The 25,939-nt window shown below is 44.0% G+C and overlaps 2 protein-coding genes across 2 annotated transcripts; one reads left to right on the top strand and one right to left on the bottom strand.

Annotated features, from left to right (window-relative positions):
• Positions 1–887: 887 nt before the first annotated feature.
• Positions 888–7,844, bottom strand: LOC116209475 (cellulose synthase A catalytic subunit 1 [UDP-forming]-like). The gene is given in 16 exon segments (XM_031543122.1): positions 888–1,475; positions 1,760–2,110; positions 2,259–2,455; positions 2,649–2,913; positions 3,013–3,225; positions 3,360–3,485; positions 3,572–3,593; positions 3,595–3,695; positions 3,877–4,222; positions 4,322–4,588; positions 4,979–5,165; positions 5,244–5,364; positions 6,242–6,410; positions 6,412–6,421; positions 6,505–6,700; positions 7,585–7,844. Coding segments are annotated over 16 exon segments (3,243 nt in total). The 5' UTR covers positions 7,669–7,844.
• A 17,071-nt stretch (positions 7,845–24,915) lies between these two features.
• On the top strand, positions 24,916–25,605 carry LOC116205506 (pollen-specific leucine-rich repeat extensin-like protein 3). Its single transcript, XM_031538138.1, has one exon. The coding sequence runs from the start codon at positions 24,916–24,918 to the stop codon at positions 25,603–25,605; it is 690 nt and encodes a 229-aa protein (XP_031393998.1).
• The last annotated feature ends 334 nt before the right edge of the window (positions 25,606–25,939 follow it).

The raw sequence follows: 25,939 nt of genomic DNA on the forward strand, positions 1-25,939 counted from the left end.
TTTGGCCGACATTACATATAGAGCTATCCGCCAACCACCAAAAAAAACCTACCTAAGAGGTCAAGCTATACCGGCATGCCTGCCACCAGATCTTTTACGGCTCACCGACCCACTTCCGACAATTTCTCTCGTGCGTCCCTTAATTAATAGAGCTTGGCTAGGTGTTTTCTCAATTATGAGGTTCGACTCTGCGGCCTAGTGCACAGAAGTTGATACCTCAAACCCAAAACCCGGAAGAGGTTCCAGAGGCCTTTTAGTAAATAGTAAGGGCATCCCCTCACCACGAGCTGGAGTGATTTGTCTTATGATCCAGACTTCGATCATACAGCTCACCTGTACCATGACCGCGAGCCTGTCCCAAGAAGAGGTTTTTAGTTTAAGCAAAAAGCACTTTCACCTTGAGCTTTTGGCACAACTGAAAATTGAATCACCTCATATCAACCGCATCCATATTCCATCCTATTTCTAATAGCACTCGACAAATAAATCCAACAGAAACAACAAATATATTCAATCGTTCAGAGTTCAGACATGCAAAAAACAGTAAGCTTGTCTACATTGTGACAAAGTACACAGTTCGGGCAACGAATAAATATAAGAGCTGTGTCGTGTCTTTGTCCTTCATTGACTAAAACTTCAAAAAGAAACATGAAAAAAGCAAATATATATATATATATATACACACAACAGATAACGGCCTAATTTCTACAGAGACATTGACCAGTTTTTCCACACAAACATGAATTGACATATATATAGTTAAACGCGAGGGTCATCTTTGCCTCGACATACATTTACTCCTAAGACAAGAAGAGAATACGTACCCCAACTTTCACTTTTCTTCACTCCGAGGCAGGAACTTTGTTATATACATCCGATTTAAGAGACTAGCAGTTGATCCCACACTGGCCCCTGGAAGCAGCCTTAGTGGCGTCTGATGTGAAGGGGTCGATCCTGACCCACAGGAGAGAGAAGATAGAGGCAAGCAGTATGGACCACACGATGACTATTGTGGGTGTCCGGTTCTGCCTCCCCAGGAGACCCTTGAGGAATGGGTAGAGATGTGCAATCACCCAAATGGCGAAAAAGAGTTTGCCGAAGAGCGGGCCCCATGACTGGTACCTGCTGTTGATCGCGTACGAGACCCCAGCTACAATCCCCACAAGGTTGACTATGAGTACAGTCGTGGGGGGAATGAGCAGCGATGTCCACTTGAAGATGTACAGCTCGGCAAAGTCCCCATCATCGTCAGAAGCCTTTGATGTGACAGTGAAGTTCGTGTCAATCCCAGCGAGGACCTTGAGGAGACCCTGGAAGACTGCGAATAGGTGAGCAGAGGTGCCACCGATGACCCAGAACTGCTCGTTCCTCCACCAGTCCTCGATGCTAACTCCGCTCCATCGGAGCTCGAGGATGCCCGTTGCAAAAATAGACACGAAGAGAAGGATGAACCACATACTCGCAAAGTTGCTTATCTGCATTAGTTTTATTGTTTATCATGACACTGAGTAAATGACAAATGAATGATTATGGAATTTAGCCCATGGGATCTCTTTCCAGATCTAAAAAGCAATTTTACCATGCTATGAACAAACTGTCTTTCACACTCTCCCAATGAGGGAACAACAAAGAGAAAACACATCTCACAGATAGAGAATTGCCGGTTGAAACTATTTCTAGTTGCTCTCTTGTAATGGTGTTAGAGAATAGATAACGTATGCGGAAGAAATGCAGGACCTAAGAAAAGCAAAAGGCTTACTTCTGGAATAATAAATTTCCCAGTGAGAAGGCAAAATGCAGGAAGCATACAATAAGCAATGAGTGGGATCAATGTGAGAGGGTACACGATGGTATTGATGTAGGCAATCCTCTCTAACAACTTTAAACTCCCATTGTAGCCATACCATATAGGACAATGCCGACTCAGCAAAATCTCAATTGAACCCAAAGCCCACCGAAGCACCTGGTTCAACCGATCTGAAAGGTTGATAGGAGCAGAACCTTTGAATGCTGGGCGGGGTGGCATGCAATAGATTGAGATCCATCCACGAGCATGCATTTTAAATCCAGTTAAAATATCTTCTGTGACCGAACCATAAATCCACCCAATCTGTTCACATAAGAAATGTCCTAATCAATAAATTCTTCAAATGGTGAAAATCTTTTTATTTTCTTTGGGGGATAAGTAATCATGGAGAGAATTTCAATTAAGAAAGCGGATTTCGAAGTTGCAAATATATTATTATCATAGAACCAACCTCTTTGCCCCATTCTGTCTTGTCCTCATAGCCACAGCTAATGACATGGATTGCTTCTTTCAAAAGATTTGCAGGATTCGTAGTCGGTGGAATGCCCCCTTGTTCCTGGAAGGTTGCAGCAATGAAGACGGGGGATTGACCAAACCGCTTCTCTAAGCTCTTCTGAGACATTAGAAGTTGCCTCTCCTCATCATACCCTGCAGTGAGAGCACAAAATTAATCAGTCATAACCAAGGACCCAAAAACAGCTATCTGCTTCCACCAATCAACTTTCTTAAGCATGCTAGGCAAAGTCTGAATATTTCTGAGAAGACAAAAGAACATCTCAGTCATATACATCAACACAGAGCATTTGGAAATTAACAAACTAAGGGAATCTTTAGGACGTACCTTCCATACCATCCTCTAAGTCATCTGCATTGAAAATGGGAATGGAGGATTCAGTTCTTCTCATAGCTCTCTTCTTATCAATGTATTTCTTGTTGCTGCCTTTTCCTTTCTTCCTCGAGCCACAGCAGCTTTTAACAATAATATTTGGTTCAAGATCTGCCTCGGTCAGTACTGGATCATACCCATATAAAGCTTGCCTGTTAAAACAACATCCAGTACCCACATAGACAGGACCTTGAATGCCATCAAGCCCCTTCAAGTTGATCTGCATAAAACAATGAAAGATGAGAAAAGATACATGATTTAAGCAATGAAATATAAACACATTATCAACTTGCTTGTTGAATAAGAAAGGGGAACCTACATCAAAGAAGACAATGTTGCGATTTGCATATCGATCGTGCAAGTCAATGCCATCAAAACGCTGAGGGAACTGGACATAGCATGTCTTCTTTCCAAGAACAGGATTCATCATGAAACACATGGCTTCTTTAAGAGCTTTGCTGTTGTTGAAGTAGTGATCGCAATCAACATTGAGGAGATATGCTCCATTTGTTAGGACAGCAGAAACACGGATCTGTTAACAAAATGTAAACATCGGCTAGCAACTTAGCAAAAACAAAATGTGTGCCAATTCTGGGTATAGCATGAGAAAACCCATCCCAGCATCCAAAGAGGAAAGGACCACAAAAAATTTAAAATTTTGTATACCAAGGCATTCATTGCTCCTGCTTTCTTGTGATGCTGGAAACCAGGGCGCTTTTCACGAGAAACATAAACAAGACGAGGTAGCTCGTTTCCTTCGGTGTCAAGTCCCCCACTGTGCCCCAAGAAAACCTGTATCCAGAAAGAAATTAAACAATGATGGAAGTGGAAACAGAGATATATCATGATCCCTGTTTACAAAAGGGTTGCAAGAGTACCTGGATCATTCCTGGATCATCCAGGCCAGGGAGTGCCATCCTGCATCGTCCATCCTTCTTCTGGCACTTTTTGAGCTTTAGCAACCAAAGCATTTATGTGTACCTTAAATTCGTCATATTCCCTCTGCACAAGAAGTTCAGTAATTTCATTCCTCAATCAATGACAGTTAATATAAGAATTCAAGGAAGGAAAAGAAAAGGGATTAGAACTTAGAAGTATTGTAAACTCTACTTCCCAAATATCTTCAAAGAGGCCAAGTGCTCAAAGCATGATGACAAGATGTTTAGATGTCATCCGTACTCACCTTCATAGCCCTTCGCTCTTTCACGAAAGAAGGCTGTATCTTGTCTTTCAAGTAATCTATTTTTTGGGCAAAATAAAACTCAGGTGCCCTAGGCTCTATGTTGTGCTTCTTGCAGAAGGGCACCCACTTCCTAGCAAATTCTGCAATCTCAGAAAGTGCTTCAAATGTCAACATTGCAGATCCATCATCTGAGACATAGCACGATACTTTATCGACAGGATAATCCACGGCCAGAATGGACAAGACTGTGTTTGCCGTTATAGGAGGAGGCTCTTTGAGTGGATCTACAGTACTAACAAAGACATCAACAGGAGCCAATTGTGAAGGTTCACCTCCACGATCATATCTGCAAAATTAAATTATTGTTAAGATGTTGACAGAATTGCCAAATTAATTCCCTGTCCATCTAACCCCCATACTCCCAACAAATAAATGACAAACTAACCTTAATGCTAGCCTGTCAAGGTAAGTCTCACGATTGATAGGCGACCACTTCGGGAACTGATCCAAGAGCCAGGATAAGGCAAACCAAATCTCACAGATAACTGATGTCAACCACAAAGGATAAGCATCTTTCACTGGATGTGTTGCACGATATTGCAAGAAAAATCCCAAAATGATAAGCCGAAGGATAATGATAACGCGATAGGGAGTGAGGTGCGATGATGGTATGGGGACCACCCGACTGAGAGGTTGACTAGCATCATCAGCCCTGTGACAAAAAGAACTTCCAACTTCAGTTTGTTCTTACGAAACATAAGAAAGTCACTCCAGTGGTGTGTATTGCATAAAAGGATTCAGCTTATAGATATACGAACATGATGTAATTCTTTAACTACAGCAACTTCAGTCATCTAACGTTGCAAAAAGGCATTACTATGCTGTTATATTGAATCCAACATGATTTCTGTAGTATGAGAAAGAAAATAAAAAAAGAATAAACAAAACCTTCCCTTCAGCAAATAAACAATAAATAGAAAGATAAAAAGAGGGCCACTGGAGACAAAAGATTTAATTTGACAAAAACTTTTTGCATCTGGCGAGCTAAATAATACTTCTGCTAAATCAAGAAAAGGCCAGATGATACTCTCAGGGGAGATACATTTGGAGCTCTTCTCCATTCGAACCAGTGCCCTCTATGTCTCCTTTTCCTTCAGGGTACCGGTTGACCATATGCATGATATTTTTATCCTGCTTGAGTTTCCAACCTTCAACCCTCTCTTTCCAGTCAACATTTCCAAGTCCATAAGAGTTCAAGTCCTTTGAAGGATCAACAATCCGTACCGGAACTGCAATAATAGGATCTATCATAAATTGTGGAGAACTATAAGAGTGCCACTGTAAAAGAACACAGGTAGGTGAAGTACCTGGTTGCTTGGGGTCAACATAAGGAAGTGAATGGACGTGCTTATCCGATGGGCCCAATGGTCCTGATGTCGTCCTCACTGATTGAGTGCCAGGTGTAGCACAAGGAATTTCACCAGACACCTGTATATTTTTAACACATTACAAAGAAATTTACAATTAAACTTGATCTCTCCAACTTATTCATAAATCTCTTAAACATCAAGTTTGATGTTTAATTAAAAAGATAAATTGCACTGATGGTCCAAAAAATTTTACAAATGTTTCAATATGGTATAAAAAGTTTTTTTTGCTACTTGATGGTACAAAATGTTTCGAAATTGTTTTAGTATAGTACAAACCGTTATCTCGCCATTGACGCCGTCAAGCTCTCCTTTAAAATATCTGTAAAATTTACACCATCATGTAACTTATGTAAAACATTTTGTACTATTAAATTACAACTTTAAAACATTTTGCACCATCATGTAACGTCCCACAAAAACTGATTTTACACCATCAGCGCCGGTTTGACGGTGTCAATGGCGAGATGACGGTTTGTACTATACTGAAACAACTTTGAAACATTTTGTACCATCAAGTAGCAAAAAAAAACTTTTTGTACCATATTAAAATAGTTATAAAACTTTTTAAACCACCAGTGCAATTTACCCATAATTAAAATGAAGAACACTACAATGAAGAACACAGTAGAGACAAGAAATGAAGAGAGTGCCATGCTTAACAATGATTCTCATGAAGATTGTATTAGCTTGATGCATTGCTTGATGGTCGCACAATGAACATTTTCTGGTCAAACAATGCGTGCCACTGAAAATTGCTTCAATTACTAAAGCAGAAAGAAACTATAGTTGCCTCTCTGTTGTTTCAAAAGGCTGTGATACCAAACATAATAGCTAGGAAAAGTTTTGGCTTTTGCAACAGGAATCGAAATGTAAATGCAAGTCTACATTACCAAAAATAGATACATAAAGCAATAGATAGTGATTGGATTGCCTACCAGCTGACCATTGGTGAGAAGAGGGATTGGATGTTGAGATTCATGTCTAGAGGAAGAAGAAAGATCAGGATCATCTCCTCGCCACTGGCGCCTAGCAGCACTATTCCCTTTGCTATAATTAAACTCGTTCTCTAGGTCATCAACATCATCCTCATCATCATCTCCATCCACGAGGACTCCCTGCAGCATGCAGACTTTGAGAACTTCATATTAAGGGCAAGAAACTGCAGAAGAAGATTGCGTTCCCTAAGAAAGAAACGGACCTTTCTGCCTTTTGTATCGGATCTTGCACTGGGGGCAAGACTGATTACCATCTTTCCGCTCATACTCATAACAAGGACGGCACACTGGGAATCCACACTCATTGCAAGCAACAAAGATGTCACCATTGGCTGTAAGTCCTACAGTATCTCCACAGATCTGGCATAATTGCCCATTCAAATGCTTCGAAGACTTTGCCTGCATTATGTAGACATCATTAAAATTGTATAGAGTACACAGACTTTGTAGGCAGAGTATAGCGAAAAGAACTTACATCTATAGAGTGCACAAGGTATAAATTGCTACAAAAGAAAATACTAACCACAGTTTGGAATTTCATTTTCTTTTGGGACCAAGTTTGAAATTTCATTCACATTTCCGATCGTAGAGTAACTTTTGAAGCATAAATGAAAGAAGAAACTTCATCGTTCATCATTCGCAAAGATACATCAGCAACTAAATAAGCAGTTTGACATAAGTGTCCCACCAAGCATTAACCCAATCATGGAATTACTCGGAAACAACAGCAGGGGTGAGCGACCAATGCCGAAAGTTGGATAAACACCAGAGGGGCAATGAAAAGGAAAGAGACTTCAATCGTGCTCAGAAACCGGTCATCTAGCTACCAATGATACAGGAAAAGGCAACAATTGCAGACAGGTACAATCAAGGGAATAACCATTGCTAAAACAATCTTGACAAGAACTGATCACATGTACCCAGTACCGACAAAGCCCAGCAAAGCTAACAAATTTCACTGTCGGGCCACATTCCGAAGCTGAAACTCACTTCAAAACCACCAAATCACAGGAAAAACGCACCCGCGAGCAACAAGCTCAAACACCCAAATGGGAAACAATTTCTAAACCATCAGAAGAACAACAGCAAAATTTAACCCCTGACACCAGTCAACAGTCAGAGATCTACCCATTAAGTGATCACTCAGTCTCATCCCACGGACCAAAGAGCGGGCTATAGTAGAGGACCGCTCATAGCTCAACAGACAAAGATGGACCGAAACAAGCAACATTAGAACGGATTTTCGAGATTTCGGAGAGCATCGAGTGAGGCAAGGAACGAACCGCGCTGTCGGAGTCGTGGCGAATCCGGACGAGCTCGTTGCGCTTGTAGGACCCCGCAACCATGCCAGCACTGGCCTCCATCATCCGATCAGTAGTCAAAGCTGCGGAACCCGATCCCCCCTTCGGGACTCGTCTGAAATGGGAGCTGAAGAAGATCGATGGCGACGGAGGAGTGAGGCGAGTCTTCGTCGAGGTCTCGACTCTCTCTCTCTCTCTCTCTCTCACTCACTCTCTCTTCGCTGCCTCCAATCCATCCAGCCATCATAAACAACCAGTAGGGATGGATTTGTCTTTTTCATAAATAATTTCTTTCCATTTCTATTTTATTTTATTATTTATCAGTTGCTGGGTTTTGGTAAATGCAATTTAACATTGCTTATGTCCGCCGACGCGCAGACACATAGTAATGTTCGGGTGAGGGGGCATTGGCGTGGAAGTTGACGTGACTCGGTTAGGGTAACGACACCATATTATCTGTCAACTAACCAATAAAACGGCGACACATAAGTCCCCTGGACCCGCTTGCTATTTAAAAAGACTCATATTTTCCATATTCTCAAATTTGACCCCTACTCTTTCTCTCTCTCTTTTCTTCTTCTTATGTTGTTCCCCCTTCTCTCTTCTTCTTCCTCGTCCATCCCTTCTATCTCCCCTCTGTTCTTAACCCCATCACAATGCTCGTCCCGCCACCCCTTCAGCTCCCCTTTATCTCCCTTCGCTGCCTGCCCCGGTGAGCCCGTCCCCTCCTCATATTATGAATAAAGAAATCGAGCATTTCACAATTACACATTTTTTATTCCAAAACTTCAATCGGAAAAAGGTTCAGAGACTCAAAACTCGGAACTGTAGCAATGTCCCATAAATATCACAACTTTCGCAAATCAACAAATAGTTCGAGAGCAACTCGACAATCTCATCCAAACCACTATCGAAGACAAACACTTCCCACCAGAGAAATCAATCAATGAATAAATCAATCGGCAAAATCATGAATTAAGGGGTTACTTTTAGCTCCCCCTCCATCTCCCAATTGAAAACTTATCGACAACATATTGAGTACATTCAAAATAACCATATAACATCTCGATCGTCAAGTATTTATTACTATCACGTCAAAGCTAGATTGAAGCGAAGGATGCATATTATAGGGTAGGTAGCAAGGTTAACATACGCCACAATTGCCTGCCACCAACTCTCAATAGCCACACCTAAGATCCTGAAAAGAAAAGGATTTGCAAACCGAGTGATTTAATTCAATTTAAGAGGAGGAAGACGTGGGAGGGGGAGGAGACGAGGTGGTGGATGGCGGAGGAGATAAAGCAATCGGGGGAGAAGGGGAGGAAGCTAGCTTCATCGGCGGCAATGTGGATGACAGAGTGGCCGGCGGAGGATTGGAAGGGGTCGCAAGCGGAAGAGACGGGGTAGCCAGGGGAGGAGGGGACTGTTGGATTTGGTCCACCGATATTGTTCAGTCTTGTAATTGGTAAGAGCCAATTTAGTACAATATGCCCTAAAGATTGTTTGTGCATTGACATTTCGGTTATGGATATCGTGTATTTTTCATTAATTGAGCATATATACTAGATTCTATGATGTGTGCAGGTATAAGGTCCATTGGATCAAGTAAATGACTTATGCACGTGTTAGATATACCCAAACGTGCGTGTCAGCACCCCATTTTGGCTCACCATTCCAAACAACGATATCAGCAATGGTCCAGACCATGACTTGAATAGGAATACAGAAAACGGCTCGGCAGAGCAAGAAATCACTATTCATCCTCAAGTCGGCAAAATTGAACAGATGACATATGCATATGACAGAAGGACTCCAGGGGTCACCAAAAGGCAACAAAGTGACTAGAGAGCTCAACAATGTCCAAAACCAACATTTCCAGTGTACTACATGGACAATCCTATTTTCCGATAGTTCGCTCGTCCATCGAAAGATAGCCAATATTGGACTTCAAAAATCCACATCAATGCCAAACAGATGAAAAGTGTCTTCAAGCGCATTTCGCAAATCATCTGCTCCATACATAACAACTTTCTGTATACAGACAACTTTTCAGTGGAAGTCCAAAAATGCCGGTTTCTTGGAGAAAAGTTAATTCCTAATATCAGATGCGGCCATACCCCACAATCATACAGAACACGAGCAGTGCTTCAGATTGTCTTTTGGAAGCCATACAGATACCCCAAATGACTTCCGAGCGACAAAACGGGCATACTCCTCTTCGGAAGAGCATAACCGGAGACTGGTCTGATGGAATAACGGCAAACGAAATTGACCCTGTATTGCCCCAAAAACTCCAGCGGACAGACGCAATTGGGTAAATCAGACAGCAAAATCCTTTTCAGTTTTCCGAGTAACCTCCGATGAGCATAAAAGGCCATTTTCAATGGAAATTCATATCCGAAGGTCCTATTTGGGGAAACTTGACGCCGGATGCCTACCTTACACAGTGCTAGCCTTCTCAAGGCTTAATGTGGAATCGTCGGAATGAATCACACAACTCATCTAGACCCCCCGAGCAGTGCTTTAAGGGTCTCAAATGCACTTTTCATGTTCTTAGAGGCCCAATATCAACAAACAGAGATCACAGTGATCTCTGGATTGCCCAAGCAACTCAGAAAGTAATCTGAGAAATCTAGTTTCGGCCTCCTAGAACATCGCCGGCTCCATATTTGCATTACTGGCTTAAGGGTCAAGTGCTCACGTAATTTGACAATTTATGTCAAAATGACCGACGTGGGATGCAGATACAAGATATGCTGTTAGAAATGGGTAACCTCGCTCTGAATGCATAAAATGAGCAAAACCGGCTTCCGAGCCTCATACAAACATTTGGCAATTCCTCGCGTATATCGATAATTCGACGTTCAATTCAAACCACGAACTTCGAATACGCGGCAATCAAGACCCGAGCTTTCTTCCGGTTTTTCCTCTTCGGCTGTGGGACCCCATGGTTTGCCTAAGGATGGCCGAAATTTGCCAAGCCTTATCCTCTTTCACTCTTGCTCACTCTTAGCCCAAAATATCCAAGGAGTTTGAAGACAACACTCCAACTCTTCTTCAATGCCCATTAATACTTTAATCTCTTCTTCATTAATGCAAATGGAAGAGGATAGGGCTAGATATTTCCCTAATCAAACTGCCCCCCCTAAGAATGCCAACTAATAATGCTTTGTTTCACTAATTGTGTCATTAGATTTGCCTATAAATTGCCCAAAAGTGATTAAGTTAATCACTTCTCTTCTTGCACACTCTTTCCAAGCTTTCTCCCTCAAGAAAAGCTCTCAGCTCCATAGCCAAAACCAGCAAGCTTCAACACTTCAAAACCAAGAGAGAAAAACCGAAGAAAACCCGAAGAAAGCTTTGAGTTTCTTAAGTCAGAAGCCGATGTTCATCATCCCGACTTAAGTTCAAAAATTCTCAAATTCCATGGACCACATGTTTTGGACCCAAGGAGTTCATTTATGAACTTAGATTTTTGGTTCGAAGTCATTTGCTCATCATTTCAGATTATTTAGGTGATTTCGGGTGAAGGACGTGCTCTCGGGTGAACAGTACATCCGTTGTGCGCCCAGCCGCACGCACGCTCGCGCGCTCCAGCGCTCAGCCCGTGAGCTCGCGCATGCCCATCCTTGCCCGAACGTGCATCCTTTGCACCCGAGTACCCTTCCAAGCGTTCAATAGAGTCACCCGACTCTCAAACTCTTCCCCGACTCTTTCCTCCCATCCCGAGGCTAGGTAGAACATTCTCGACTTAGAGGAGTTAGGGCCTTTTATATTTTTGCATGGTTATGGAGTGATATGGAGTATATGACATATTCCATATGCAAGATTTAATTTTTATGTGTTTTCACGTTATATTATGCATGTTCGTCATCATATAACATGTTAGCATGTCGGGAAACGTTTGGATCGTCACTCAGTAGACCATCCCGACCCGAAACAAGCAAAAGAGCTCTCGGATTTGCCTCAAGAAGAGGTGACTGAGGCTTGGCTTGCTTTCCTCGAGTTAAGATCGGCATTCTTAGCCCGATCCAAGCTTGATTCCCGAGTTTTCTCGTGTTTTTTTACGTGCATGAAGTCGTTATTATTTTATCGATTCCGTAAATAACATGTTTATGCATGCTTCCATGTTTGAATGCGTTAAACAAATCATAGCAATACCGGCTTTTCTCAAAAAGCGTGTCATTTATCGTGTTTATTGTTTGAGCATGCGAGAAATGATTCAAAACAAGACGTGGAAACCTCGTGGAACCTAATACGGGCCATGAGATCTCTCGGATTTCTCCAAGGAGAATTGGCCGAGAGTCTCATGGAGTTATTCGGGTTCCATGAGGCTTCCTCCTCCCGTTTTAAGTCCGTTCTTGGATTCCGTACAATTTGCAAGTTTCTTTACATCAAGAACCTCACATGAAATGTCTTTCAAGCGAACATGCATGGATTTGAATATCGATGACTTATTTGGGTTCATTCGGTTATGAGGGTATTTTTGGTTATTTGACCAAATTATCCTCGATCCTTGTGAAACCATCTCGGTTATTGAATCACGAATTGTTTTCACAATTAATGCATTCGGCAATAACCTTGAGCATTAATTCCACGAACGGGGTTAATCGGGACGCTCATACGATTAATTCATTCAATTTACACAACTTTGCATGAACTGGACATTAATTTGTAACTCGCGTCGACGAATTAATGCCCATTTCAAAACTCTCATACTTTCAAATCCGTATTGTGTTGTTTTCCTTTTCTGAAAACAAATTTTCAAATCAAGGGCAAGAACATCATTTTGTGATTTGGCATCATCTTAGCATCGTTTAGGGTGCTAGTCGGGTATTTTGTATCGAAAATACAATTACCTAATTAATCATTTCACTCAACTTAACCAAATGGTAGAAAATGGCTAGTTGGAACTCTAGATTCTAAATCTAGAGTCAAAATACAAGTTTGGATCAATTTAGTGGTAATTTAGTGTCACAACTGTACGGACCCGAATGTGGACTCTCGTCGAGGCCCGCATCGCGCGCTTTTGGATCGCGCGGCTTGGGATTGTCCAACTTCCCGTGGGGACGCGTGACGGACACGCGTGAAAAGGAGTCGCCCCTTATCATTTTACGACCCGAAGGTCAAGGGCGGATAAGTTACCCGGGGTCTAGGGGTATGGAACACCTAGTTGTTGTTAAGGCATTGGTCTGTACGGAACCGGAAAGTCCGTGTTCGGGGGTTCATGTTACGTGCGGGCCTATATCCCCCACCCCCTTTCGGTACTCTGGTTTGCTAGGCTTGCATGTTTTATTATTTACCGTGTGGATTAAGTTGCACTCAACTCGCACGTTTTGCCACCGGAAATTCGGTGAACTAAACGATGTTGGTGGAAAAGCCGAGAGAGAAGTAAACCCGTGTGTCGGGGAATTGGTTCACAATCTTGCGTTACTGTTCATTGAACCATGGAGGTTGAATCCCTGCGTGAACCAGAACCGCGAGTTCTTGGGATTTACTTTTCTTTGGGCAAGCATTAGACCGATTCGATTAATTCGACTCTCGGACCGTTCGCTTACCGACTGGAATTCTTACAGAATGAATGTACAAAATAAAAGTCCTTACAATGCTCTCAAAAATAATAAATACAAATTACAAATGGCCGAATTCCAGTCGATTCACGTTCGGTTATTATTCTACTCTGACTCACCGTGAGTTTAGGGAAACACCGAAAAAACTGAAATTCAATGCACGCTCTCACTGAATAGGGCGTTAGACCCTGTGAGTGTTGATTAGGGCATTGGACCCTGTGATCGATGATTAGGGCGTTGGACCCTAATATCATTCGGCCTAGGGATCAGGCTCGACCCGCATGACAAACAGGTGCAGAAAGGTAACACGCAGCATGTTAATAACAGACAAATTGTTTGTTATTATCAAATGTACGTGTCTTAGCAAGTTTATTGACCCAGGGGTGTTTTTGCAAGCAAATGTCATATGCTAAGCAAAGAATCATGCAAAAACATTTTTACATTCGGCTTTGTTTTGAGAACTTGACAAAGTGAGTTCAATCTCGTGTGTGTGGATTGCTTTTGCAGTGATTCGGTGTTGTGACACTGAATTATCACTGAATTGATCCAAACTTGTATTTTGACTCTAGATTTGGAATCTAGAGTTCCACTTAACCATTTTCTAGCATTTGGTTAAGTCGAGTGAAATGATTAGTCAGGTAATTGTATTTTCAATACAGAATACCCGATAGCCACTGTTTCACCCTTCTCTTCTTACCGGGTTTCTTTTAGTTTGTACCGGTTTCTCTTTGTATTTTCGGTTTGTTGGAACCTTGGCGCGCCACGAGCTGATCACGAACACCTCCAGCATCCTCTTGGGTGTCAGCACGAGTCGTGCCAACCCGTGCAACCATTTCGAGCTTCTCGTGCAAGTTAATCTTTCCCGGCAGCCCGTTGTTTCCTTCCAGGACAGCTTCTGTGCTTTCTGTTTAGCCGAGCCTTTCGACTCTCTAAGCCACTTCTCCGACTCTTTCCTCGCATATTGAGGCGAGGTATAACTCTTCTACGACTTAGAGAAGTTAGGTCTTTGATATTTGGTTGTTGTGAGGAGATAAGGTGGTTAATAACAGGATTATATGCAAGTTAGGATTTTATTCGCTTTTTACACGTATTCATGCCGTTTATCACGTTCATACATCGTAATAATATATATATCATGGCTGGAAGCAACCAAAGTCGAGGTGGGAGAGACCGTCATGGCATGGTTGAACCATGGAAGCTCACGGCTAGGTCCCAATGGAGGGACCCGTTAGCTTCCTTAGCTCACCCGAGGCCATGAGAGTCTCTCTCTCCCCGAAGGTGTTTGCCTCCTGCATTTAACGTTTCCATTGTTGCATGGCATGATAATATGTCGGGAATAGGGTTAAATCGAAGTCGAGGAAGCCGTCGTGACCCGGGAAAACCAAGGCAAGCCCTCGGCTTCACTCTTGAAGAGGGTGGCTGAGAGCTTCTATTGGCTTCCTCGGGTCACCGACGGCCTCCTCCTCTCGATTTAACTTGGTTTCCGAGTTTTCATTTCATCGTTACTACATGAATGATGTCGTTTTATCGATTTCTTTAAATACAATGTTTGCGTTTGCATTGTGTGCTCGTTTGCGTATTTAAGATCATGGCGGCATCGATTTTGTAAAATGTGTGTTATTGTTATGTTTGACATTTTATGTATGCAAGAAACGATTAAAACCAATACGAGAGACTATCCAGAATTCAAATTGAGTCAAGGAAACATTCAGTCATCTTCCTTAGGAAATGACCGAACCCCCTTTGACCCTTTTTGAATCAAAGTTGGTCTCTTTTATCGCTTTGAAATCGGTTCTTGGAATTGAGTGTAATTGTGTTTTCTGTTTAATCGTTAATAACACGATAGTTTGCATGTTAGGTGCGTCAATTTTGGACGATTTTCAGCACCCCATTTTGGCCCATCAAGCAAGCAAGGCTCATTGAACGCAGACAGTGCTATGACTTGAGTGTTAATGTAGAAGAAGGCTCGACCGAGCAAGAAAATCACTATTCACCCTCAAGTCAGCAAAATAAAGTAGATTACATGTGCACACGACAGAAGAACAGTCTTGGTCATCAAAAGCCAACAAAGTCACCAGAGAGCTCAACAACGTCCAAAACCGGCATTTTCAGTATACCACATGGACAGTTCTATTTTCCGATAGTTCGCTCGACCATCGGAAGATAGCCAATATTGGACTTCAAAAATCCACATCAACGCTAAACAGATGAAAAGTGTCTTCAAATGCATTTTGCAAATCATCTGTTTTATACATAACAACTTTCTGTATACAGACAACTTTTCAATGGAAGTCCAAAAATGCCGGTTTCTCAGAGAAAAGTTAATTCCAAATGTTAGATGCGGCCATGCCCCAGAAACATACAGAGCATAAGCAGTGCTTCAGATTGTCTCTTAGAAGCCACGTAGACACTTCAAATGACTTCTGAATGACAAAACGGGCATACCCCTCTTCGGAAATGCATAACTGGAGACCTGTCTGACGGAATAACGGCAAACGAAGTTGACCCTGCATTGCCCTGAAAACTCCAGCAGACAGACGCAATTAAGCAAAACAGATAGCAAAACCTTTTTCAGTTTCCCAAGTAACCTCCGAGGATCATAAAAGGTCATTTTCAGTGGAAATTCATATCTAGAGGTCCTCTTTGAGGAAACTTGACGCCGGATGCCTACCGTACACAGTGCTAGCATTCCCAAGGCTCAATGTGGAATCACAAAATGAATTACACAACTCATCTAGACCTCCTCAGTAGTGCTTTAAAGGTCTCATAAGCACTTTTCATGTCCTTAGAGACCCAATCTCGACAAACAGATATCACAGTGATCTCCGGAATGCACAAGCAACTAAGAAAGCAATTTGAGAAATTCAGTTTCGACCTCCTAGGACATCTCCAACTCCCCATTTACATTATCGGCTTAAAGGGCAATTGTTCACGTTGTCTGACAATTTATGTCAAAATGACCAATGTGAGATGTAGATACAAGATATGTTATCAGAAGTGGTCAACTTCGCTTTGGTTACCTAAAATGAGCAAAAACGGCTTCCGAGCCTCATATGGACCCGGGGCATTTTTCCACGAAAAGTGCCAATCTTGAGCTCATTAAATCCGTTTTTCTCGCATATATCGACAATTTGACGTTCAATTTGAATTACGAGCTTCGAATATGCGACCAATCGAGACTCGAGCTTTCTCCCGGTTTCTCTTCTTCGGCCGTGGGACCCACGGGCTGCCCAAGGGCAGCCGCCCTTTGCCCCAATCCTTTCGGCCTCATCCTCTTCCTCTCTTGCTCACTCTTAGCCAAAATATCAAGGAGAAGTTGAAGACAACACTCAAGCCATCAACTCCATCTCCATTAATACATTTGGCTCATCTTCATCAAGATTACGTGGTGGAGATTCATCCTCATCCTCCCCTAATCCACCGCCCAAGCTTAATCCAAGGGGTTAAGGGCACTTGTCTTCACTAATTTTGTCATTAGCTTCACCTACATAATGCATATTTGTCATTAAGTTAATCACTTTTCCTTTTGCATGCTCTCTCTAACTTTCTCCTTCTAGGAATGCTCTCAATTCCTCCCTAGCTCCAGCAGCAAAATCGCCGCCCATCCAAGCAAAAGCCAAAGCAAAAGTCCTTAGAGTTTAAGTCGAAATCCATGGCAGTCACTATTCCGACTTAGATCCGAAAATTCCCAAACTCCACGGACCACATGTTTTGGACCCAAAGAGTTCATTTCTGAACCTAAATTTTTAGTTTGAAGTCATTTTCTCATCATTTCAAGGTCAATTTCATCGTTTCGGGTGAAGATCGCGCTCTCGGGTGAACAGTGCACCCGTCACCAACTTCCAGCGCCAGACGCTCGGTGTCACCCATGTGCGCCTGCCTACGTGCATGCTTATCCGGGCAAACGTTCCAGTGCCCGTCACCGCGTGCACTCGTGCACCCGCCCGTACGCCCTGAACATCCCCCTCTGCATGCATGCACGTCCGTGTCTCGGACATTCGTTGACGACCAGCGCACCTGCCCGTGCTCTTCCACGCACGCCTGCCTGCCTCCGTGCCTACCCACGCTCTCGACCGTGCGCCTAAGCTCCCTCCCAAACCCGTACACGCCCATGCATGTCCAGTCGCGTGCCCAGCTTGCCCGAACGTGGCTGTTCTCGCACCCGAACATCCTTCCGAGGATTCCACCGAGTCACCCGACTCTCAAACCCTTCCCCGACTCTTTCCTCATATCCCGAGGCTAGGTAAAACATTCTCGACTTAGAGGAGTTAGGGATTTTTACTTTTATTGCATGTTTATGGAGTTATGAAGTGTATTAAGCATGTATCATGTGCAAGAATTAATTTTTATGCATCTTTATGTTATATTATGCATGATTATCATCATACAACATGCAAGAATGTCGGGAAATGTTTGAATCATAGCTCGGAAGACCATCCCGACCCGAAACAAGCAAACAAGCTCTCGAGTTTGCCTCAAAAAGAGGTAGCCGAGACTTAGCTTGCTTCCTTCGGGTTAAGAATGGCCTTCTTAGCCAAAAATGTTAAAACATTGGCACGTGCTTGTCTCTCAAGGGTAGGATTTACATGCCAAAATACCTCGGATTAACAACTTGTTAAAACACGTACACTTGACAATAACAAACACCTTGTATGTTATTAACATGTTGCGTGTTACTTCTTGCATTTGTTTGTCATACGGATAAAGCCTAATCCCTAGGACAAATATCACTTGGGTCCAACGCCCTATTCATCGATCATAGGGTCCAACACCCTAATCATCACTCACAGGGTCCAATGCCACATTCAATGAGAGCGTTCGAATTTCAGTTTTTGGTGTTTCCCTAAACTCACGGTGAGTTAGAGCAGAATAATAACCGAATGCGAACTAACTGAGATTCAGTCACTTTTAATTTATAATTTGTTTTATTATTTTGAGAGCACATTGTAAGGATTTTATTTTGTACATTTAATTTGTAAGAATCTCAATTGGCACGTAAACGGTCCGAGAGTCGAATCATTTGAATCAGTGTCATGCTTGCCTAAAGGAAAGTAAATCCAAGATCTCGCGGTTCGGGTTCACGCAGGGATTCAACCGTCATGGTTTGATGAACTATAACACAAGATTGTGAACCAAATCCCCGAAATGCGGGTTTACTTCTCTCTCGGTTTCACAATCGATATCGTTTAATTCATAGAATTTCCGATGTCAAAACGTGAGAGCCTTGCACATCTTAATTCATGCGGTAAATAATTAAAACATGTGAGCCTAGCAAACTTAAGTACCTGTCAGTACCCAATTTTGGTCCATCAGATCCAGATGAGCAAAATCGTCATTTTGCCACCCGTGAGGGAAGTATTTCCGATTAATTACTTGAGTATTCACGATTTTTTGGAAATAGAAAATTTTCCTAATTTAACACCAATTTTATGATTTGTCAAAAATAATACTATTTGGGACGTTTTCGAATTTCCCGTACATCGACGTCAATTTTCAAAATCTGGGACAAAATTCGAGGTTGAAAATAATTTTATCACATAATATCGATCAATGAATTTTTCTGAGCACGATGGCGGTTTCGAATTATTTTTTCGATATCCGATCAAGAAGACGAAATTTTCAATTTGTACGCGCGTCGAATTCGAAAAAAGAAAAAAGTAAAAAGAAAAAAGAAGAAGAGAGAAATGGTCAGAAGTCAGAAGTCAGACTTTTGATCGCTACTTTTCTTTCTTTTCCCCCTGTGCTTCTTCTTCCCTTTTTCTTTTCTTTTTTCTTCTTCTTTTCCGTTTTCTTCCTTTCTCCCTCTACTGCCGACTAGACCCGAGCCTGCAACCCCAAGCCCGCACACATGCCCTGCTTCCGTCGTCCTTTCTCCCTCTGCGCACGCCAACTGCTCCCGTGCACGCCAACTCTCTCTCTCTCGGTCTTGAAAAATATCGGCAGCTCAATTTTCGGGGATCCCTTAGCTCACAGGCTCTCCGAAAAAGAAACCCACAACTCGAGTTGGGAACGGCCGGAGCTCGATTTTTCAAAAAAAAAAAGACGATGGTAGCTCACGGATTCGGGAGAAAAAAAGAAAACCGCAAGCTCAGATCCCTCAGCTCACACACGGTCTCCCATAGCTCATGGCCCGCAGCTCGATTTTTCTCTCGGACAATCCACGCTCTCCCTCAGCTTGCTCATTCTCTCGGAAACCCGGAGCTCGTTCGGTCCGAACGCCCACAGCTCCCCGATCCCGAACACCCGCAACTCGAATCTCGGTTCTCACGCCCTCCTTCAGCTCACTCTCCCGCTCTCCCTCACCTCGGCTCCCTCAGCTCCCCCTCCGGCCTCCAGCTCGCCTTTCACCGCCACCCGAGTCGCTCGGCCACCCCGAACCGCCTCCTTTCTTCTCTCTTTGTTTCGTTTTTACTAACCGGGTCAGTCTCTCCTCTCCAGGCCAGCACAGGTAGCAGCGCGGCCTAGCCCAACCTTGCGACCCAATTTGGCCCCGGTCCAATAGTCAGCTCGGCTCAGCAGTGGCAGCCCATTCGCCCGGCCTAGTAGCAGCCCACTCGGCCCAGCTGTCCTGTCCGGCGTCGGCCTACTTGGCCTAGTCCACCCCCACCGAATCTCGACCCAGTCAGTCCGGCCCAACTTGGCCAACATTTTTAATTTATTTTAATTTTTTTATTTATAGAATCACCCCTCAACATCCCGAACTAGGTAAATCTCCAACTTAGTGGCATGTTTAGGGCTCCGTTTCTGAATATTAATGTTTGCTTGAATGGATATGATGTGAAATGAGCGATTTTGGGTTGCGTGGGTGATTGGATTTGTCCCGAACTCGATTTTACTAACTTTTTATTTTGTCTCATTTCAGTCCTGATGATGCATTTTTATTTTTTTTTAGATCTGCCCCGAATTTTAAAATTCGTTTCATTCAAGTCCCAGCCACTTTTACCATTTTCCAATCAGTCCTTGAATTTTCCAGAATTTTCCAACCACTCCAAGGAACTTTTCAAGTTGTTTCAGTTTAGTCCCCGGGCTATTTTCCACCCTTTTCAGATCTGTCCCGAATTTTAAAATTCGTTTCAGTCGAGTCCCGACCATTTTTAGCTCGTTCCAATCAGTCCCTGAATTTTTCAGGATTTTTAAACCAATTCCGAAAACTTTTAAAGTCGTTTCGATTTGGTCCTTGGGGCATTTTTTTTTTCACTTTTCAGATCAGCCCGAATTTTCAAATTCATTTCAAACAAGTTCTAGGACATTTTCAGTAATTTTTACATTGTCCTCAATTTTTCCAGAATTTTCAAATCAATCCCCTGAAACTTTATCCGGATTTTCAAATCAGTTCCTGTTCTTTTAAAATTGTCCAAATCAGTCCCTGGACATTTTCTAAGAAATACCCAACCCTTTTCTACTTGGATCCCCGACTGACAACGTATGTGCCCCGTTTAAATATTTTGTTTTCTGTAATTATATGTATACAACATGATAATACGTGATCTTTGCATGATTTTCCGCTTCCATGAGTCGGTGTCGTTTTATCGATTCCTTTAATATTATGTTTGTGTATGTTTGTATGTGTTTATCATGATCATGGCAGCACCGATTGTGTAAAATATGTATGTTTTTCGTGCTTGACGTGATAATGTGCTCTTGATTCGTATTTTAACCGCTTTATTTTCTCGTTTTAATCGAAACCTCACATGAATCGGTTTAATCATGCAAACTGGACCTAAACGGGGTAATTGGGATGTTCATGCGATTAATTAACTCACTTGCCCTAATAGTTTTTGCACGAATTGGTAATAAACTGGTAACACGCGTCGATAGGTTGCAAACATGCGTTGGTGCCCTTATCAAAACTTGCAAATTTTATAAAACCCGAGACACGTGGTTTGATGTGACATGGATGTCTAGGAAGGACTTGCGTGTCTTGACTCGAGGCCTCACCTGATTTCAGGAAACTCAGGTCGGGGCGTGAAAGTTCTTCTTAGATTATTTTCGGATAGATTAACCGATCCTTTAGTTTTTTAGGGTTCTTGACAACCCTGGAAGGTCCAGGGGATCGGTTAGCGCCGGTCATAGGCCGAGGTGGTTCGCACCGCGTAATCTCTCTTTTCCGAAAATAATTTTCACCTCAAGGGAAAAATCGTCTATTTGCAACTTAGCGACACCCCTAGGGTTAGAATAAGAGAAACACTACCGTATCAGGGTAGGGATGAGCTACCTGTCTAGGCGCAGGTTCATCTGCATAGCCCGCTCTATCTGACCGATGAGTTTCGTTATTCTAGCATAGTCTCGGGCAGTTAGTTCGGGTGGATTGGCTCAAAATACAAATACCGGACTAATTGTGTACTTAGCTAAGACAAAAAATGGGCAATAGCGGGATAGGCACTAGTCTCTAGGATTTACGGGCGAAATCCATGTTCGGTAATAACTTGAATAACCGTAGTGTCACAACATAGAACAATCCTAAAAGCAACCCACAAATACAAGACTTGATAATAGACGTCACGTACGTCAGGTCCTCGAAAAATAGTGCCAAATGCGAAATACCTTCTCGAGGCGATCCTTGATCGATTCACACCCTGTACCCACTTTGTCTGTTTTAGGATAGGATTTGTATGCCAAGATACCCCGGTTAATAATCGGTTAATTCACGTAAATTCGCCAATAACAAAACTCCATTGTTTGTTTATTTTTGTCCGCTTGTTACATTATTGCATTTGTTTGTTATGCGGATCGAGCCCGATCCTTTAGAATACGATCCATACGGGGTCCAACGCCCCAATCGTAGATCACGGGGTCCAATCCCCTAACACTGAGCGCGCATCTTAATTTCAATTTCAGTCTTTTCAAACTACACGATGAGTATAAGTGGAATAATAACTGAACGCGAACCGACAGGGATTCAGTTGTTGTAATTTGTATTTTATTTATTTGAGAGAATAATGTAAGGGTTTATGCTGTACATTTATTCATGTAAGAATCCCAGTCGGAGAGCGGATGGTCGGAGTGTTTCTTCGAATTTACGGTGTCAAAACGCGTGAGATGAGCGGAACTCAATTAAGCGGTAATTAAATTAAAATGGCAAACCTAGACAGGTTAGAGTACCGATAGGGCGTGCGAGATATAGGCTCGCATGTAACAGAACCCTCGAATTCGAAACCTCGGGTTTCATAGACCATATGCCTTAGCAATTAGGTGTACCCCGTACCCTTAGACCTGGGTAACTTGCCGGCCCTCGATCTTCGGGTCGTAAAATTGTAAGTGGCGACTCTTTCTCAGTTGCGTACGTCGCGCGTTCCCGGGAAGGTGGACACTCCCAAGCCGCGTTGCATAGGCGCTCGCACGCGTGCCCCGATGAGATGAAATTCGGGTGCGCACAGCTTGGTGACTCCACTGGGGATCCTTAGAGGGTTCGGGCTCGTTCTCGCTTGCTTTGTTTGCTTGTTTATTTACCGCTTTCCGCAATTTTCCGCTTATCTACTTTACGCACTTTTATTTCCCGCACACACATTGCATATCATACTAGCTTCTAGGTACCTATGGGTCGCGTCCCACGACCGGTAATAGGAGCATAGGTTAGATAGGGGTTCGAAGTAGGGGTACGGCACGCAGTTCGACTGCCGCTTAGGCCTTGAAAAGAATCCCGCTCGATTTCAAGGAATTGACACCGTTGAATCGGGGACCCCCATCCCTTGATAGCACGGTCCTTGTATTACTGAAACCATGCATCGTGCTAAATCTCCATGCTAACCTCTAACTCGACTTCAACAACAGTCCATTGAGTCGGCCTGCGCACCATTTGAGTCTTTTCCCATTTCGAGAGACATGTACATACACCTTGTAATTTAATCAAGCCGTGGGCATTTACATTTCCGCATGCATACATCATGTAATTTTCAAAATTAGGGTGTCACTTGCATTGATAAGTCCTAAGCTGATCTTCCTTTCATCTTGGTAAGGGATGTCGCGCTTGGCCTCCTTCCCGCGCCTCGACAAGGTCACACCACCATTGGACGAAATCAACCGCATATGGATAAGTCTACACTAAATTGATCGGGACTACATCACTACCTTCGTCAGAGATGTGCCTCTATTGTCCACTCGTCGGGTAGACTGGAATTTCCTCGGAGCAGTCGTGTCGTTTTTGGATCCAATCCACGCCGTCTTCAACATCCAAGGCACCGAGCTCACACCCACTATTGAGGAATATAGGACCCTCATCGGCCGGACCGCAGTCACCCACGGTATTATAGAGCCTAATCTTCGAACTACTTGACCGGCCTTAGTTTCGCGCCTACTTGGAGTGCAAAGGTCTTCGCTGCACGCCGAGCTTGCATATTTCAACGGTACCGAGATAATAACTGCGAAACTACTCCGTTTTATCGATTCACAAGCACGCGTAGTCCAAGGGGATCTTTTCAAAAGAATTTGTGTCATGCAGTTTTACTTTTGATTTTTGAGACTCTTTTATTCCCTTGCGCAGCTGATCGTATAGACGCAGCTTTAGCTAGCGTCGTCCTCCAAGTGGTCGGAGGTCACGAGTATGAGGTAGGCCTAGTGGCTGAGACTATTCAGTCCCTTGATCGTGTCACACGAACAGCTGATCGTAGGTTGAGAGGGTCCCCAATCCTCTTACAAATTTGGCTTCAAAGTCATGCAAACCCCTTCGGCCTCGTAAGGCCAGTCCTGTTTTTTAGTCGCTTGGGGTCGATCATTTCGCAGTTATTATCTCTGATACGTGTGGAAGAGCGCAAGGTTTCCGAGTGGATCAAAATTTTTCGCGAAATACCACCTAGGGGCTTTAAGTGGCGAGCCGCGTGGATGCCACCAGGACCCGCAGCCCTTAGGTGCCCTGATTTTAACGGAGTCCCACTCGTAAGCCATGCGGGGTCCACCACATATTTCCCGGCGCAAATGATGAGGCAATTTGGCAGCTTGCAGACAGTCCACGAGGACACGACATGGGCTAGATTCGAACACACTTGGCGGGAGGATCAGACATCCGTGAATCACCAAAGTGACATCGAACAGGTTCTGGACGCGTGGCGAACCGTGGTCATTGAGCGTACGTATTTCCCCGAGCACCCAACCCTCGAGGAACAGGATTTCCAGGCTACCGAGGAGTATGTCCTTCGTTTCTATCGGTGGGGTCCGACAACACACAAGGATTTCGCCAACTCTTCACGAGCCGAAGATAGCGGACCAACGGGAGCGTCTCTCACCCCAAACGCGGCCATCCAAGCGGAGCTTGCTAACCTTAGGGTCGAGAGAGATCGTCTTCGTCGGGGAAATCACAGAGAAAGACGAGCAGCTTGTGGATCAGCGGCAATTACAGAAAGAGCTCGCCCAAGCCCACGCCAAGCTACAGAGGCACGAGCGAATGTAGCCCTGGAGAGGTTCAGGAAGAGAGCCCGTGGAGGTCCACGCACCCCTTAGGATAGATGCCTCCACCAGGTCTTCACCTGAATCAGTGCTCTCCACGGCAACAGTCACTCGCACTCTGAGCGCGGTGGAAGAACGACTTAGGGCTTGTTTTTAAAATTGCATTTCATCTTGGAACCCTTTGAATCAATGCGAGTGACAGCATTAGATTTCAAATCCATGCATCTCATGCACGTCATCCCCTTATTTATTATTCCACGTTTTTATTTTAAACGTAACTCGTTTGTGCTGCAATTTACACACTTGTTGATACAGGTAATCATAACTGGCGCCACATCGGTATCCCACACGCTTCCAGTTAAGAATGGCGGAGGAAAATCAACTTGCTGTTTTCGAAGAGAATACACCACCGACGCCGGTTCATTCTCAACCACCAACGATGCATGCGCCACTACCGCAGACTCCCGCAGGCGTGCCACTGGCACATCATGGAGCTCCCTCGACCCATCTTCCGCCACCTGCTTCCTCGGGCACACCCCCGACGTATTCAGGAGCACCTCTTCCACGAGTGCCACCACCGGCAGTGGTGCCATCCACATCCGATGATAACACGAGCATTGCAGCGCACGAGGGCACAGTCAATCAACTAGCCGCCAACATGGCCACCAATATGGTCGAGCTCATGGCCCTACTCAAAGGCCCAAACTGTACTTCCTCGAGCTCCACCCCGCCTCCGAGGTATGGGCCAGCAGTCGACCCAAATCCATGGGCCTTGCTGACCTTTGTTCAGGAGAGCGGAGATGCACTCGCCCCGACATCAGCCTATATACTGGCGGCCTATTCGGTTAGCAATCTCCCAGTACCGCCCGCTTTCCTTCAACCGTCTAATGCCTCGGCGGTCGCCCCTTTCCCACCAACGGCGATATCAGGACTGCCCATGTTCGTGCCCCCACCTGTCATCGCGCCGGCCCCGGCCCTGATATTCACGGTCCCACCATCGACCACCCACGCTCCTGCTCACACGACTGAACCTTTCCATTCCCAAGCTCTATAATCCCATATCGGCTTCCTCAACCAAGCCCCACCTCCCATAAACACCACCTCTCCAGAACCAGGCACGCCAATCCATGCGGCACCCTTTACTCCACCAACACACTTCCTCCCTGAGGTAGAGACTGAACAGGAAAGGAGGATAAAAAAGATGGAGGAGACCATCAGGGCCCTTCAGGCTAGTTACCCTCGCCATAGCACGAGCTACCTAGGTTCATCTCTCTTCCCCGGCATGCAGCTACCCCCTAAGGTCAAGGTACTCGAGTTCCTAAGGATGACGGGACCAAAGACCCGCGACACCACCTCCGCTATTATCGCGCGAAGATGCTCAACTATTA

This window comes from Punica granatum, chromosome 1 (assembly GCF_007655135.1).
Source record: "Punica granatum isolate Tunisia-2019 chromosome 1, ASM765513v2, whole genome shotgun sequence".
Classification (NCBI taxonomy): Eukaryota; Viridiplantae; Streptophyta; class Magnoliopsida; order Myrtales; family Lythraceae; genus Punica; species Punica granatum.